The 18,612-nt window shown below is 35.1% G+C and overlaps 1 protein-coding gene across 11 annotated transcripts in view; it reads right to left on the bottom strand.

The window, feature by feature from the left end:
* Positions 1-18,612, bottom strand: part of NBEA (neurobeachin) — a 454,524-nt gene that overhangs the window by 212,751 nt on the left and 223,161 nt on the right. For all 11 annotated transcript variants that reach the window (XM_063149159.1, XM_063149160.1, XM_063149163.1 and 8 more), the window contains 2 exons: positions 10,360-10,468; positions 6,156-6,322 (listed from right to left, as the gene is read on the bottom strand). In XM_063149159.1, coding sequence (XP_063005229.1) covers positions 6,156-6,322; positions 10,360-10,468 — 276 coding nt within the window. The remainder of the gene's footprint in view (positions 1-6,155; positions 6,323-10,359; positions 10,469-18,612) is intronic.

The raw sequence follows: 18,612 nt of genomic DNA, 5'->3' as shown, positions 1-18,612 counted from the left end.
ACCTCTTTCCAAAAAAAATATTTTCTTATGAGGTTTCTTCCAGCTGTGGGAACAAATCCATAGAACAGTGCCACAGCTCAAAACAACTGAGTAACCTTGCACAAATACAGAACTGAATAAATCCCACGCACACAAGTTGTTCAGTTACTTGTACAGCCCCTCTCTGGTAATACAACACTCCTTTCTTGGCAGGTATCTCTATACTGTAAGTATCATCCTACATCTATTATTAGAAAAGGATAAAGAATTCTTACATCCCCCTTTTTCCATCATGCTTGTCAAAATTCTCAGTTTCATTAGTAAGAGCTCCTTCAAAGAGACTCTGCCTTCCACCACAGAGGTAAGCAGTCAGGGAGGGAGTAAGAAAGAGGGTATGCAATGGGTGGAGAAGCCACACAGTTGAAAGCATAGTAAGAAAGGTAAAAAGTAGATTGAAATGTAGAGTACTACAACAGAGTGATCAGATGAACAAAATCATCTCACTCGTGTTTAAATTCTGCAATAAGTTAACAACTAATACTGGACTGAAAATATGTTGCTGACACATTTGCTGATCTCAAGGTCTCTCAAATACTACAGTAAATTAATGACAACAGAAGATAGAAAAGCATTTTCTTAATGTTTTGTTGTGATGAAGTCATCTCAGAACTAAATATTTGGAACTTGTAACAGGATAGCTGAAGAACAAGCTAAAAAGTGTGCAGTTTAATCTGACCAATTTTGAAGAACATATTCTGCAAAAAAATATTAAAATTCCACCAATTCAAGAAACAGAAAATTCATAGTTTTTACAGGGTATGTGGAAAAAATGCAAAACTTTAAGAGACCTTTTAAGAAAAGGCACATCAAATATGCTTCTGGATCCAGTAGACAGGATCTGGTCCTAAATCTTTTCCACTGCTAAAACCCCCTTTGTAATTTATGCCAGGCAGTTGAAATGAGCCATAAATGAATGAATAGCTAAACCAAATTAATCTGATTTGCAGTAGGGGTTAGAATAGGTTCTATGCCTCTCTGAATTTCCTAAGACAGCATAGTATAGTGACGGAGTCAGAGAATGCCAAGGGATGGCTGTAAGGGAAACAGCATCCTGTGATCTGGTCTCCCTTGCTGTAAACTGGAAACATTTGCTTTAGAAACAGTGTTTTTCCAGAATCAACCTATTTAACTACCAACCTCACAGGCTTGGGAAAGGGAGTTCTCTTTCCGTTCTCATCCCTCTGGCCCCCAGCAGAACCCAATCTCTTCAGAAGCTCACACTACAGAGAGAGAGAGAACTAGCTGACTGGCAAGAAACTTTTTATTTCCAGCCTGTCTCCCCAGACGAATTTGGTCTTCACCACAGAATGAGTTTGACAGCTCTGCCCTCCACCATGAACGATTAATTTGTTATGGGTGTCTAGTTTAACCAAAGATGGATTTGAACAGAAAAAGCCCTTGTATACTTGCTATTTGGTACAGCTGCTTTAATGTAGGTGGAACCTCCTTCATTAAATCACAGAAAGCAAGAGAACCAAGTCTCATTTTTAAATGTCATTTTTCTCATTATAGTAGTCCTCCTGTGAATACCAAAACTGATCATATGAAAATATCTATGACAAGTATTTCATATTTAGATTTTGAAGGCTAATTGGAATTCTGAACTCCTTTTACTGCTCTAAATTGCTTTAAATTTATACAAACTGAAAGGCAGAAATATTTATATTCAGTATTCTTGAATAAAAGTTTTTGAAAAGTTGAGGCATCTGATAAAACCAAGAAGCAGAAGTAAGACAGTAACAGCTTATGGGCCAAAACTTAGGCATTCATACAGTTGATGGGAAATTTGAACTGTGTGTACAGACAAGTTTTACAAAACTTTTTTTTGTTTTAAATATGTGTATGGGGAGAGACGCAGATGGGTAGGGAGAGAAGCACCATATGAAGCTGACAGAGAAGGCAGAAGGAAGCATATGTTGTGACACAAAAACTATAACCCTGAAAAAAGCTGAGAGTAAGTGCTGGCTTAAAGAACCTTGGAATGCTAAGCTATGAAACACCCTGTCTGATTCTTCCTGATGTTGCAGACTCCCTCTGAACAAGTGACAATGCATCATAGAAATAATTAGCTCATCAATTTCTCATCTGAATGGGAAAAACCTGCAGAATTTTAATTTTGATATAATGTTGAAAATAAAAAAAAAGGGGAAAAAACGAAGTACGTCTAGGGTAAGCTATTACAAAGATACCTAAAAGTATCAAATTGCCCAAAGGAAATGGAATTAGTTTTGTTGAAGGGCACAAACAGAATTTATAACAAACTAATGGGATTTATTTTGAAATCTATTATGCTTTTTCTGAGATATGTAGATGAAAATGAGATGATTGAGTAAATTTTCATTTGTTATAAAGTATTTGATGCTTACACTTGGCAGAAACTGAGAAAAAGAACTTTGGGTTTCACTTTAAGATATAAAGGCAAAACATTTGTGAAGGAGGAAAGAGGCTAACACTGACAAGCAATAAAAATTTAAGTTTTTTCTCAAACTGTAATTTGCCACTTTTAGTCAGAAGAAGATGAAAGAGTAAAGAGATTCTCGGACCATTCAAACTACTGATTGATTAACATACAGATGGGAATTTGTTATACAAATTATTGTGTTTGTAGGCATTTATTCAAGTTGTGGAGTACTAGCCTATAATTAATTTTACCTTCATAAATTAATAGCTAATTAGGAAGCTAATTGAAATGCAAGTCACCTATTAATTTAGGATATTTTTAGTAATGCTATCTATATATAACTATAACTTAGAATTCAAAGTCTCATATGGTATTTTGTTGGCTCATACCATTCAACTTCATTCTTGTTTCTTCAGACATTTTGGGAAGATTTTAAGATAATATATTTAAAAAATTCATAATTTACAAATACTACAGAATGTAGAATACCTCAAAGCATAAGACCTCTTGTTTTTCTTCTCACTACTAACCTTCTGTGGTTCTTAATAGTCTCTTTGTTTCTTAATGAACAAAGAGTAAGCTTTGTGGCACCTACAGATTAAATAGTAAATGCTGGTTGCTGCTTTCTGCAAAGACAATATACAAAGACACAAATACACAAAACCTGGGGAAGCTTACAAGTTCATTGTGTTTGAACTGCAAACACAAGGAAAAATTTTCTCTACAGTTGGGTCATATTTGATGAAATGAAACCATAATATTTTGCAACGTGAGCATCTATGTTAAAGAACTTGAAAATTGTTTGTTTGTCTTGAGAAGAGATAAACAAAAACACACAGGCAAGATAGGACAAGAGGAAATGGCCTCAAGTTACGTCAGGAGAGGTTTAGATTGGATATTGGGAAAATTTAATCACCAAAAGGGTTGTGAAACATTGGAACAAATTGCCTGGGAGCTGGTTGATTCACCATCCCTGGGGTTGTTTAAAAGACATGTGGATATGGCATTTAGGGACACGATTTATTGGTGGATTTGGCAGTGTTAGGTTAATGGTTGGATCCAATATCTTAGAGGTTCTTTTCAATTGAAATGATCATATTATTCTATACATATTTGTACTTTTGGCTGCATCAGTAGCTGCCACTGTGCAGACAGAGAGCTGAAGCTTTGAACAATCACATTCATGGCTGCACAAATATTTTCCTATCTTATCCATTTTGGATGCCAAAAGGCATTCCTATTACCCAAGCATTAATTGCGCAGAAGTGATGGCCTGTTTTTCACCCTGCTCCACCTGAGTCAGAGAAGAATCTCCCTAACTTCACCATTTCAATGAAGTGTCTCCAGGGCTCAAGTCGAACAGGAGACCAGCATTGTGTCTTCAGAACTGAGAACACTTCTCCCAGTGGAAATTTTAAAATCACGACAGAAGAGCAGAGATCTAGTGTGATAATGTGGTTTTTGTGTATTTTTAAACTAACTCTGTATTCCTGTCAGGCTGTATCTCTCAAGGCACAGAGAAGCATGAGTTTATAAAGAGACTGTTAATGCTGTTAGCTCCTTGTCAGGAACTAAAAACAGAGACGAGTCCTGTTGTGCTTTGTGCTAGCCAAGACAAGAGGTGTGTATGGTTTTGGAAGCCATCTTGACCTCGACCATATAAAAAGTATTGGAGTATCTAATTGCCATCATTTTTTACCTTCTGTGGCTGAGAAGCTTTATGAGACCCCTCTCCATTTTCTGCCCTTAAGGCCTTTCAGACCTGCCCACTGGGTGACATTGGTCCCTAAGAAGGCTCAGAGGTTCTTCCACTGGGCATCTCCCTCTCCCTGCTGCCATCCCAGTCCTCCCCACACACAGCCCACTAGTCCCACGGCAGAAAAAGCACTTGTGTGCTGGATCACAAAGCTACCACGGCACACATGGCCAAACTTGCAGGGCAAGGCCATTTCCCAACTGGGTCCAGCAAATGGGGAACACCACTTGGAGACCTTGTACTGTCACCATGTGACCTTTCTCCAGGTTAAGCCGCTGCCTGTGGCTAAAACATAACCAAGCCAAACATCACAACTAGCACTGCAAATATCAAAAATGGAAAGCAGCTCTGCCAGTAACTGAGAAGTAGACAACACTGGACAAGTTGCATTACAGGGATAAAATTAGAATTTCTTTTGTTTAGTGTGAGAAATTTCATAGGTTTGTCAGAGGTGTCAAGCTACTTTATGGCCCATCAGAAACTATCATGGACTCAAGGGAAGAAAAAGCTGCAGCAATGGACTTTGCCATTTAGTAAGCTATAAATAATCCACGAGATAAAAGCTGTTTGGCCCTAAGAAGGCAGAGTCTCCTAGAAAAGGCAGTCACCAGGAACTTATTTAAGTCAGCAAAGTGTCTGCAGGCCATTCACAAAGTTGAGCAACAACACTATTGTTGTCAAAAATTGCTATTAATTATTCAAAGACCTTAAAAGGAGGGAAAATCACATTTATTTTCAGCATGTTCAAGTCTCCAGACACAAAGCTTTAAGCCTCAACTAGAGATAACATGAGCATCCCTTATGGACTAAGCCTTGTCTTGAATTAACCATATCACAATTTTCTACTTGTCATTTTTATAATTTCCCTCAGAACGTCTCTGGTGTCAGACATCAGAGTTTCTGTAAGATTGAATTTCCACAATTTCTACCATCTTAAAAAATAATTGCATTTCTATCATCATCCAGGAGAGAGTAATTTCTTTAGAAGAAACAGGGATAATGAACATGAAAAAATTAATTTTTGTTTTGAATGTGGTATAACTGCAAGAACCACCTGGATAGAATTACAAAAAGAATGAACAGTATGTGTGCTATTTATTAAACCTTATTGCTGACACATCAAATTTATTATGTGGAAACTTTTCTAATAGGCTTAAATCCTAACTATGTAGTCAACATAAATGCAAATATGTTTTGTCAAAGAATATTTATCTAGAAAATAGTTTTTGTGTTATCCATCTCAACTATGTTTTTCCTGAAAAGGTTTATCAGAGCTAAAATGGATCTTTCTGTTCTTCACTGCATGATTCAGAGCAGATAACCAAATTTTACAGCTTGATTTTCTATTAAATTCTATTTATCTGGGAGCAGGACTTCTTTGATTTCTTTTGAATTGTTTCACTCTGAATAAATAATCAAGTATTTGTGGCTGGAGTGCACAGACAAGAGAGAGAATTGGCAGACTCAACTTTCACAGACAGGGCACTCACATGACAGACCCAGGTTCAAGACCTTGCTCTGAATGAAGGAAAGGAGCAATTTCAGCTCAAATCTTCCACATGTGGGTCAGCACTTTAGCCACTGGCTATTTTTGTGATTCTGAGAAGCAAAGCTCTTCTCTTTGGCATGATATAAGAAAACGTTTGATTTCACTGCTATCTTAAATAGAATGAACTTTTAAAACAAGTACAACACAGCTCTAAATAAAACCTCAAATACTGTATCAGTATATATATAAAAGAATATATATAGAAGAAATTATATATTTTAGATATTTTTAAATTAATTTTTTAACAGGAATACCTGCTTAATTGAGCTGCACTTTATTCAGCTTTGCATATGCTACATTTAAGTACATTTAAACCCCTAATAAAGTCGTATTTAGTTATACCATGCCTGCTTCTCTCAAACTTTGCAAGTAACATTTAAAGCCGCACACCTTCTATGTTTGCAGCTTACCTGTGAGAAACAGCTCCCCAGGCACCGTGTTTGTTGGTTAGTATGTTGAGTATCTTCTGTTTCAGCTGGTTGGCCGTGACATGGTCTCGATGCTTAGCAGCACTGATGAGGTGATCACACATCTTCTCCTCCTCTCTCCGGTCAGCGGCGTACTGAGCGCACTGCGACTGGCAATGAGAGAACATCCACTTCGTTAAAGGCAGGCTACTTATAATCACCCTAAAATTACTATTTATTTAACTCTCTGATTATGAAAATAACTCAATAAAGTGTTTTTTAGAAGTATAGGACATGCCATTTGTCCTAGTTTCATCCAGGACAGGGTTAATTTTTTTTACAGTGGAGGGGGAAGCAAGCATGTCCAAACCCTAGTGACATTCGCTACCATCTCATGTCACTTGCCAGGGGCAGGAGTAAGGGAGATTCTCTCTCTGGTCTGAGAGAAAGTGTGGCAGGCTAAAAGGTCCAGTATTGTTTTATTTACTGTGTAAACCATTTCTTTGTCTTATATATTTTGTTATTAATATTGTTGCTGTTACTGTTCTCATTCTTATCTCATTGCTGTTTCCAGTAAATTGTTCTTATCTCAACTTGTGATTTTCACCTCCTGTGCCTCCATATCTCAACACCACCATGGAAGGGGTGGGGAAGTGATCAAACAGTGTCTGGTTTAGGAGAGTCTAGGTGGCGACCCTGAATTTTTCTGCAGTAATATTTCTTGATCATGACACCATTCAATTGAAATGTCCTGTCGTACATTATCCATGAATAAGCACTTGGTTAGAGCATGTAAAAACTGAAATACCAAGGGCAAAGACAACTGAATTCAAATTAAAAACATTAAGCAATACATGTGGGTGTGTGCATATATGTGGCCATGGAGATGCCTTAGAAGTTATCCTTTTATAAATGTTTCATGTGTTCTCAGGTATAAAATACACCTCTAATATACAGAGGATAATATACAAGAAAAAATTATATACTGGTTTTGCTTTTTATATTATATTAACACCTAAAATTTTTTATGTATAGATATTTTATTGCTACAGATGCTAAACCAAAAAAAAGTATATTTTCTCTCATACCACAACATGCAAAATTTTGATAACATACTACCAATTCTAAAAACCATAATGCATAAAAATATCACTAATCTTTTAAACTGAAAAAATCTAATAGTTCCATCATGTGTCCTTTGAGAGAAAACTACCTTTAAAATAAATGCTGTGGTCCTTGACCTCCACATGAATTTATTTCTAAATTGATAGAATTCTAGAGTGTATTTTTGGTTTGATAAATTGTTTCTTTAAGTAGAAGGACAATCTTTTTCCATTTCTTTACTCAAAATCATGCTAAGTTCAAACTCAATTTCTTCTCCTCATAAAAATTCTTTCAAAATGTCTAAAGAAAGGGAACGCAGCCAGAGTAATTAAAATAAATCCTCTAAAAGTATAGTTTACTTAGTATAAATTATGAAGGCTAGAAAACTCTCAGAATAGCTAATTTAAAAAATACCCTTTATGGCACATTTTTTGCACTTACAGTTTTTGTGCCTGATTTCAGAACATTTAGCCAACACTCGATGCTGTAATTGTGCTCAATAGAAACCAATTTTCTAGCATTCAAAAGAGTAATTAAAATTAAGTTAACCTTATACTTTATATTTTATTCTTAATATTTCTACACACTACCTTTTTAGTACAGATCACATTAGCATTCAGTATGATTATAACAGTGGTCTTTCTATTGTGTTTACAGACATCATTTCAAGTAATCTATCTGGGAAAGAACAATGGTTACACTAATTCATAAAGGGTTAATTCATTTTCCAATTTATCTTCTTGTACAGGGAGGCACCAATTAGTACAATGATCTGCCTTAGTAATGAGGTTAATATTTCACCAGCTCATTGGACAGTAAAATTAAATTTTCATTTTTCTTCCTGAACAATTACAAAGGTTAACAAAATGAAAGTTAACTGTGAAATACCCATTCTGGGAGGAATTTCCCTGGCTGTGACTACAACTGGAGCCACAGAATAAAATTTAGACGCTGGTCTGTGGTCTGTGCAGGAGACACAGTAACTTGGTGCAGCTTGGAACAAATAATTTCACCCATAATGATTCAATTAAAGTTTAAAGGACAGAAATAAAATAAAATAGTCATGCACTTCTCTAGATGAGAGCACTGATTAACATGTACTAAACCCCAGAAGGTATACCTATACGGTTTATTAAAACAAAATGACAGATATACAATCATGTAGCAGAAAACTACCAGAAATCTCTTTGTCCCTACTGCTTTCAAGTAGGATGAATAATAAAATATTCAGTTCTATTCCCACCATTATTAAAGACAGTATATAAAGCATTCTTTAACCATCACCTTATTTAAGTACTTGTGAATTTCACATTAAAACATTCTACATTTTACAATTTTCATTTATGATTTGCAGATTTAAACTTACTTGCCTAAAATGTGTACCTCAGTCTTTTCCTACAACAAATGTAATGAGAATTTTCATGTATGAGAAATGTGTTGGTTTCTTTACCAGACAATAAAACAGACTTGAGGCTACTCCTTTAGGGAATTTAGTTAATATTCTAAATCCTATTTGCTAACAGAAGCTGGAAGTTAATTGAATATTCTCATTCTGTCTGGAGTTCTGACAGATCTTATGCCTCAATGTATTCTTCAAAGAGCAGATAACTCAATCTTCCATTGTCATCTTAGGTTACTGCATGATGCTCTGATAGATATCAAATGTTATTTATTGTTGAGGCAATATGAAACTTCACTCTGACATACACTTAATTGTAAATGCAATTTTATCTATGTTCAAAATATCCAGTATAAGCTTGGTAATAAAGTTGTTGCAATCCCATATGACAAGTGTCTGCTGTCTGCTCTGACAAAATGAAGTAAAGGTTATGTGTATTCAAAATGACAACAGATATCTCTGTGTCTCACAGATCTCAGCTAGGTCAAGGAGCACAAAAACTAGTACATCAAAGTGCACATTTAAGAGAGCTGTTTCAAGGAGATAAAAACCTCATCAAAACTAATATTCCTGCATCCTATTTCTAGCCACCAGGTGCTTCTTGACATTTTCTGACTGATTAATAAATTGATACAGCTATTTATTACCATCAATACTAAGTCTGTCAATCTCAATCCTAAAGCTAGGTCATCTGAGCAGTTAAAGATGTGAAAATATAGGACTGCACATATATACCTACATCTACACAAATGCATGCAAACACAAGGCAGGTTCAGAAACGAAAAAAAATCAGTGATGAAATGCATGAAACACCATAAAAACCTAAACCATATTTGAAAAAATAATGAAGAAAATGAAGCATTAAATTTCCTCCATTACTTTTGCATGACTTTTTTTTTAATAGGAACAAAATTAATCCTGTATAAACAATTGGAAGCATATTAAACTGAAGACATTTTAAAAACAGGGGATTTAACATTTGGATCACCTTCAAGCAACATAATTTAAATTTTATACTGCACCACTCATTGATGGAAAAGCAACCAAGTGTTGATTCCTTTTCAGAACAAGAATTATAGACATTTAAGAGTTATGGGAGTCAGCTTTTCTGTTACATCTTCCAATACTCAGTCTTACTGTTGATAATGATTCCTAACTGCCAAAAAAGATATGCAGTATCATATTTCAGTATATAAAAAGCAAGCTTTCTAAAGTGCTCCAAAATTCAAAATGTTTGAAGAAAATGACCTTAAAATATTAAATCTGTTGAACAAAACGTTTCTATTTCTTATTTTTTGATGACTTACCTTAAGTCTATAATTGCTTTGCTTTTTTACTAAACTCATACATACTGTTGTAAATAATCAACAAAAATAATTAATAAGGTGATTTGCATTACTATTTTCAATAAATCAGAAAAGTTCTTTGTGAACAAAAGGGTCCACCATATCAGATTAGACATTCTGATTAAGGCATTTCTTCAAGCTGTAAATGCTTTTATGAATTTCAGTGACAAGATGAGAAATTAAACCCATTCCTTGTGCTTGACATTTACCAAAGCTTTTAAAAACCAGTTTTGAAATGCTTTCAATGTAAATTTCTTCCTTGGAAGAAAAAAATAAAATCTTTATTGCAGGGAGTTACAGTCAAGGCGTCAACTGAGTGAAAACAGAGAATCAGCACTGCACCAGCTCTCAGGCTTACCTCAAACTCTGCGTGCTTGTGGACATCTTCAGCTCTTTGTCGGTTTAAAATAAATTCTGCTTCATTTGCGACACGCACTATATGGTCTTTCATTGCATGGCACAATAATCTGAAATAGGAAAAATCAGAATCAGTCTTTTTATTTGATGTACTTCAAATAAACTATTTCAGCAGATTTACTTACAATGGAAAAAAAATCAATGAAACTTCTGTAATTAAATTTTCCAATTAGTTGAAATAAAAAAAAAATTTATCTAAATTTTCTGCATTATGAAAGCACAAATAAATCACATTAAATAAAAAAAAAAGTTTTCTATTTATTATTGAAGGAAAAAGTACTTTATGGAAGAATATATTTTGAGTATATTTTTAACAGCAGTCTCAATATGAATACTGCACTGTCATTTAAAAAAATCTAGAAAATTGCTTAAACTCTTATTTGTACCATTAAAAACATTAAATAGAGGTATTTCAATATCAGTCTTAAAAAGTCATTATTGAAGATTTAAAATTCTATTAAAATTGAAAAGTAATATCAATATCTCTCACATATTTCTTCAAATACTACTGTGAAAAGTACCTCACTTTTCCATGTTTTCAAAATATCAGAAACAGAAGAAAAAAACAGATTTAGAGTGGATTGAGATTGAGGATGCCAGGCAGCCACATTAATTTAGACTTTCCTAAAGACCACAAAATACCACAAGATACATAACAAAATTGCATAAACAACACTGGGTTGAAAATGCCCTTGTGTTTTTGGGCAGCAATAATGGTACCAACTGCTTTCTTGTCCCTTTAGCCTATATCTAGGGTTGGCTATTATATTAAAAATTACTCTGCTCTTCTTATCGGCAGAGAATAAATGTCTTTCAGCATGCAATGATCTGACAGGTCTGTTTAGGATCAGGAAAGCCATTCCTTTTTCTGTGGAAGTGGAACATCGTCTGGGATTTTCCATCTTGCAGCATCAGGAAAAGAATATCAAAGTTTCTTATATTAAGGCTGTGAAATATCTAGTAAATTCAACCCTAATTTGGTGTTTCATGTTAGAAGTAGAATTTGTTATTATTAGAAATCGAAGTCATGATTACTAGACCCTAAAACTGTAAGCTGGAAAGATCTGAACTCTTTTCTTGCCTCCATTGTTCTACTGTCTGTGAAGAAAGGAAATCACTAACCCTGAGCTACTATTCAATATGTGTATATGGCAAGGGAAATCATAAATATTTGGGCCTCTGTTTTAGAGACAAAGATAAAAAATTTTGGATCAAGGTTTCACAGTGGATACTCATGTCTTTAATAACCCTTTTTATTATATCTAACCCTTTGCTATTTTTAAAACAGAAAGTTTTTTGCCAATTGTAAGCTGAAAGATCAAAGTTGCCTACCTTGCAGTTTTCAAAATTTAGCCTTTTTTTAAAAATCTACCCTGCTGGAAGATATGTTTCAGTATTTTATTACTGCTAAGTGTACATATTTAAGTGTAGGACTGTCTTCAGATGTGGATTAGGAACGAACATTAGTGGATGTCAGGAAGATGGGGACAGATCCTTCCTTGTGCCCAGCCACAAGACAAGGGGCAGTGGGCACAAAGTGGATCACAGGAAGCTTGAGCTGAATATGAGGAAAAATGTCTTTTCTTTGTGGGTGACATAGCACTGCAACAGGGTGCCCAAAAGTTTGTGGAGTCTCCTGTCCTGGAGAAATTCAAAAGTTGTCTGGACACAATCCTGTGCAATCTGGGATATCTCATTATTATTTCAACTGTCTTGCCAGTTACTTCATTGACTCTTACATATCTCTCACTGATTGTGACTTTTTCAAGAAAAAGATGAAAAACTATTTGCATGATCATTAACAAATAAGGATTATCACAAAAGCGAGGCCATAGCCTCTTAGCAGTGTATCATCAATTACATAATATGGTATCAATGTGTGGTAATAAGGGACATACTGTGGTTCACAGTAGAACTGTGGTAGAACTTCTAAGACTAAGTAAACAATGTTTTTCCATCTAGAAGACCATTAATAATCACGCTAGTCCTAAAATCACTTGACAGAAGGACTTTTAAAAAGGAAGGGTGAAAATCCAAGCAGTCATTTAAAAATCTTGTGTGGCTACAAAATAAGCCTTGACCTGGATGTTTTGATTTGCAAGTGCAAGAATGCAGGGCTGAACACAGAAGCATAATAAATTAAAGCAGTTAAATATGTCATCACTGAGAGGCAGCAACTACAAGGTTGCAGAAGCAGTGTCTTACAAAGGTTTTGGCAAAGGTACATGTTTCTGTGCTTGCTCTACTTGTTAAAGAAAACTTACTTTTTGAACTTTAAAACACTCCATTAAAAAATAATTCCTGGTATTGATTTTTAGTTTTAACTGAGAGCTACTATGTATTCTCAACATTCCTACTAGGTAAAAATGGCAAAACTCTTCACTGGATTATAGCAGAGCCAGCTAACCCTGAATCTCAGATCCATGTAGACACAGCACTCAGTGCACTGTCTTAACTGCTCTATATATATATATACACCTGATGAACAAGCATGATAATGTTGTCATCCTTTGAATACTAACCAAGTTATCTATATCCTGAATAATTCAATCACATTCATGGCATAAGATTGCTAAAAGAAGAAGAAACCTCCAACTTTTTGGCTTGAGAAAAAGTGCCTACAAGTTCTTTTTGTTTCTCAAAGGAAATAAAAGCAAAATTACTCAGAAAGAACCCCAAATTTGGAGAAATCTTACCCTCAGTAGTAACAAAGAATTCCAGTACATTAAAAAAAATTAAAATCTCCCTTCCCACACTAAGAGTAAGAGAAAAGAACACGGATCTCTAGGTCAGCAAATTCAATCCTTCATAGCAACAGGCAACCACATCATTTAAAATCTTTCACAAACTGCCTTTAGCTTATGAAAGGCATTTTCATTAAATCTAGTTCTTTAAATGTGTTTTCATTATATGAAAATGTGATTGAGTTACTTGCCTCCCACACAGCTTTGGAAATTTCTCTGAAGCTTAAAACCCTTTTCCTCTCCAATCTAAATGTATCCATCAGCAGTCTTAACTGTCTCATTTTACATAAACCTTGCCCTTAGTTTTACACAATCCTTCCTTCTGATGATCTTCTGGTAGTCTATGTATTACAATTCTTCAGTAAACCAGATCTCTGATTTTTCTTGGATGGCAAAACAGTAGATAAGTTTTACTAATATCATAATTTGATTTTGCCTTTTCTGCAAATGCATATCCAAAACTGCCTGCAGCATTCTAGACAAATTCTAGTCACTATTTACATAGTAACATGAATGCTGCATTATTTCAATGGAAATACCCTTTCTGATGCAATTCTGTAATTTTATTTTCCTTATTCTGTGATTTTGCACAAGAAAATTTCAGTGACAGATTGGTCTTTGACCTCCTAGTTTCCCATCCACAGTTTTTTACAAAGCATTCTCTTTCTGGGGAAAAGTCTATTATCTGTATCTTCCCCTGACCATCATCCTGTACTTGAGTGACCATCCCACTGAGAAGCACCTTAAGGCACAAGAATGGATGTAAAATTGCTATACAAAGGGGTGATCTAAAATTTGAGAGCTTTCCAATTTTGACTCTCCTTTAGAAAAACCCTGTGTTCTTTAGTGAGATCTCCTTATCATGGTGATTGAGTTATACCCACAGTTCTTATTAATGCTTGTAAATCCTCCCATCCATCACCCTCATCAGACCTAGAAGCTACATTAATGTTGAGACAGTGAGGAATCAGGCTTTCTGGTCATACTTATACATTTCCACATAAGTAGCACTTCCAAAGGGCTAAGGATTCACCACAGGCTGGCTGTAATTTTTATTCTCACTTCCAGCAATTCATGATTTACCCAAAAAAAAAAAAAAAAAAAAAAAAAAAAAAAAAAAAAAAAAAGCCTTGGGTAAAAAAGGCAAAAAATTGACCTTGAAAAAGATTTGGCTTTGTCCTGTGTGTGACCATTTCTTCAGTAGCACCATTGGAACTCCTACCAGTATTGAAGACAACTGTGCTTGCCGGATGCGCTGATCTGAACCAAGACTGATGACAAGCAACAAATCTTATCTCCTCTTTGTGTGGCAATCCTTACTGCATAAGGTAGGGACTAAACACAACCTAACTTAAGGTTTCTCTTCACCCAGACAAGCTTGGTTTATACTAATGCCTACAAATTTACAAACCACAGGTAAAGTTCCTTTACTAGGAAACAGGTTTGCCTTGGTTTTAGATTGAATCAAAAGAATTTCAGTAGGAAATCCACCAACAAAACAGTCCAAAAATCACTTGTGCCTCAAATCCTTCTACAGAGAAATGATCTTTCTGTTCAGACAACTGTGGAGTTTTCAGCTGAAGATATGGGAGAAAAACTCTAATAAAATAGGCTGGTACTTCATAATAAGCATGACAAGGCTCAAGTATCTGCAGGAATAAATGGAGGGGTTTCCTTAACCTAAAAATTGAAAAATTTCAGATTTATGGGCAAGACCAGACTGAGAGCAAGTTTCAGGACATGACTATTCATAAATACGAATTATTTTTAAGTACTGTTTGGGAGTAAGTAAGAAGTTATTTTAAACCCATCTATGTAGCTTTCTAGAATTCTGTCCTCAGCAAAGTTACTTTAGAATTCCAGAGTGCTTATAGGTTCAAGGAAGTTGTGAAAAATATGTTCAACCAATCAGAAGCCCCTGTTTTACAGATAATAGAATTTAAAAAGGTTGGATTGTGAAATACCACATTCTATGAAGTCATTCAGATAAATAGCCAGTGCCTGGGAGAACCTTCTTAGAATTTTGAAAATAGACATAGTGATAAGACTATACACAAGCTGTATTAGAAACCTGTAAAAAATATAAAATGCTTGCAACGCATTTAACTGTGGATTGAGGGGTTATTTGTACACCTATAAGAACAGAAGGATAAAAATTCTTGTCTCACTATCCTAACCTGGCTTTGTTATCCTGCAGTCATTTGCTCCTAATAATAATCTCACAGAGAGAGAGAGCACTCATAGCTTTTATGCTGCTAGGCAAAAGAATTGAGCTTACATTATCCAGCCTTCCCTTTATTCGAAACAAACTAAAAAACCCAGATCATTCCCAAACAGCAATTTTCAAAAAAGATTACCAAATGAACATTTGTTATAATTTAGTTAAGGTCTTGCTTCCTCTATTCATTCCTGAAGTTCTGCCAACTCACATGTCCAGGGAAACAGATGTTTCTCTGACTTACTTTCATCATATGCCCGTAGCTATATTTAAAACAAAAAACAAAACCAAAAAACACAGCCTGGAAATGTGCCATGTTTTTATCAAACAGTTGTTTTGACAATTATTACTCTTAATGGCATTCATAAGAAATGAAACCTATCATTGCACTGGGTATCTGCAATAGGATGGTTCATAAACTAGTCTAACTTGAAGAGTTTGAAGTTCCACAAGATGCAGTACTGCTATGAATCTTTGAAAGCAAATTCCTATAAACTTTGCAAAGTAATGTCTAACACAGAGGTCTCATTTCTTGCAAAACAGAAATGATGAAGAATACCCTAGGGAAAAGTTTGAAATTATAGCATGCAAACACTGGCTATTCAACTACAACATAAGCACACTGACAAGAAAAATTTCATGGAGAGCAACTATAATTGCTTCAGAAATGTCTCAGAAGCTGTAACAGATTCAATAAAACTCAGAGATGACTACAAAGAATCTGTTCCACTCCCATAAAGACTTGCTATTTTGCAGAAGAATTTTCTAAATCAAGAGGAATCTGTCTCTTTGTAATAGTGACTACCCAGTAAACATGCACGACCAGCAGTCGCAGCTGAGATGGCCTTTATGTCAGGATCAGCGTCCACTTTCAGATGTGACCTGATCAGGCAATGCTAGAAAGGGAAAGGATACCTCAAAACCTCTAATAGATCTAAGAACTGTAGGTGTACTGACCCCACAAGCACACAGATGGTTACCATAACAATGTACACTTTGTCTAACACAAACTACTTGTCTGGAGCCAGGACAAGGACAGCTGTAGTAAGGAAAACAAGATTATGAACAAGCACATCTAAACACAAGCTCACACTTTAGCTGGAGCAGAAATACAGACATTCAGTGCCCACATTTACAGAAGTATCTATGACAGGCATCCTCTACTAAAGGAATCCAGCTAATAAAGGATTCCTCTAATCAAAAGTTACACTTGGTGAAGATGACAATAAAGCAGTAGAATTTGGTTATATCTGTCAAAGACAGAATAATCAAACATCTTTGCTTGATTTATGGTTTCTAACCTACTGCTTCCCCAGTGTTAATTTCTGACTGTGTTTGCATATATTGGATTTTGCACATCAGACCAGAATCCTTTGCATGTGGTAGCCCTGAACTTCATATGGTCTGATGACCCAATATCTTGCCTTCTGGGATGATTCAGGTCAGGTCCCCATTCTGTCCTGTAATCAAGATCATAATCAAAACAGAAACAAGGAACAGCATCCATTTTGGACCCTACTACTAAATCAGTTCTTTGGGAGCTATTAAGAGACCCAAAATGCAGATGCACTTCATAAATCAAATATGGCAAGTGGCACTATAGATATATCTTTTAACATATGCCTGAACATTTAGGTATTGCGGAGAATGAATAATGGCTGTGAACTAATTTACCACAAACAAAACATATCAGAATTGCCAAATGGCAACAGAGGATGTCCAAAAGAAAATTTGATGTAGATACCCCATAATTCCAGTTGAGGTAACAAGGAAAGAATATAAGCCTTTTTGAGCCTCCTTCCAGGACTGAATCAGCAATTCATCAAAATATAAAGAAACACTGATTTCCAAACTATATAAACACCTTGTTATTTTTTTTCAAAATATTTCAACAAAACAAGGTTTAAAAGAAAATGGCTTCTTGTGAATTTTAAGTATGCTCAGAGGTCCATGTAGGTGGATATGCTAAAATATATATTTTCGTGGCTAAAGGTAGAAAGTACACTTAGGTACAGAGATGGAATTACAGGAACAAAGTTTACAATTTTAAATCTGAGATTAAATATAGGCTCATGTTGCCTTAAATTTATATTAGAATTAGACTACCTTTATTTAAAATGAAGAAATTATCTAAAAAGTAAAGGAAAATATTTAAATGAGAGGAAAAAGATCATCTCTTTAAAGAGGTGAGTGTTGAGAAAGCACAATTGGGGAAGGAAATGGATGATGAGGATAGTAATTCAGCTCTGAAAGATGAACAGATCATGATCTATAAAATCCATCTCTTAGGCAGGATAGATCCCTGAGATACTATGCTTGTCAAAAATGTTAAGCTAGAGGTACAACCAATTAACCACAAACTTTGGACCATGTTTAAGTAGTAAGTCTTTTATCTATTTAGTTGTCCATCACTTCAGAATGTAGAGTTCTAACTGGTGCATGAATATTGTGGGATCTTTCCAGTGTCAAGATAAATGATTATTTATCTTATCCCACCAAATCTTAGTCATTCCTTCCAATGATGTCATAGTTTTGTGATTGCATGTGGAGTAATGTCTACTCCTAGTTGCCCAAGGCATATGCATTTGTATACATGTTTACTTGAGGTGGGTGCTCTTATATCTCATTTTTGTCAGTGAGCAGCCATTTTCTCTTGACCTCATCCATCACTACTTCCCTTAAATGTGGGCCGTTGTCTCCCTCACATATCATTCCTAAAGAAGTCTTTTCACGTCTCCTTTCACAGCCAACATTGCAGATACATCCAGCTCTAAAATTATGAAGCCTGCTTATGTGTACACCCCAATGTAAATCTGAAATCCTAATTAGACTGCTGTCAGTGAAGCTCTTGACACGTGTGATAACCTCAACATCACACATTCATAGCAGGAGACTGATTACATAGAAGCATAAAGTTCAAGATCATAACCAGGATGTCACTAAATCTTTCAGGTGTAATACATACCTTGAAAGAATTAATTTAAATCTGTAGTCAGATCTCTTGTTACACTAAAAGCTGTTCAACAGTCCTATTTTCAGAAAGCTGTATCAGTGTTTCTATATTGAATTCCAAAACTACATGTTATTCTGATCTTCCTAAAAAACACTATCTATACCAAAAAACCCCAGAAACAGAGTAAATCAACCAATTTAAAATGAAAATGCAGCTTGTTAAAGTAACAGGAACATAGTTGTAATTATTTAAACTACATCTATACTGAATTATTTTGTT

Source organism: Melospiza melodia, chromosome 2 (assembly GCF_035770615.1).
Source record: "Melospiza melodia melodia isolate bMelMel2 chromosome 2, bMelMel2.pri, whole genome shotgun sequence".
Classification (NCBI taxonomy): Eukaryota; Metazoa; Chordata; class Aves; order Passeriformes; family Passerellidae; genus Melospiza; species Melospiza melodia.
The sequence above is the reverse complement of the archived record's forward strand: the minus strand, read 5'-3'. Positions and strand labels throughout refer to the sequence as shown.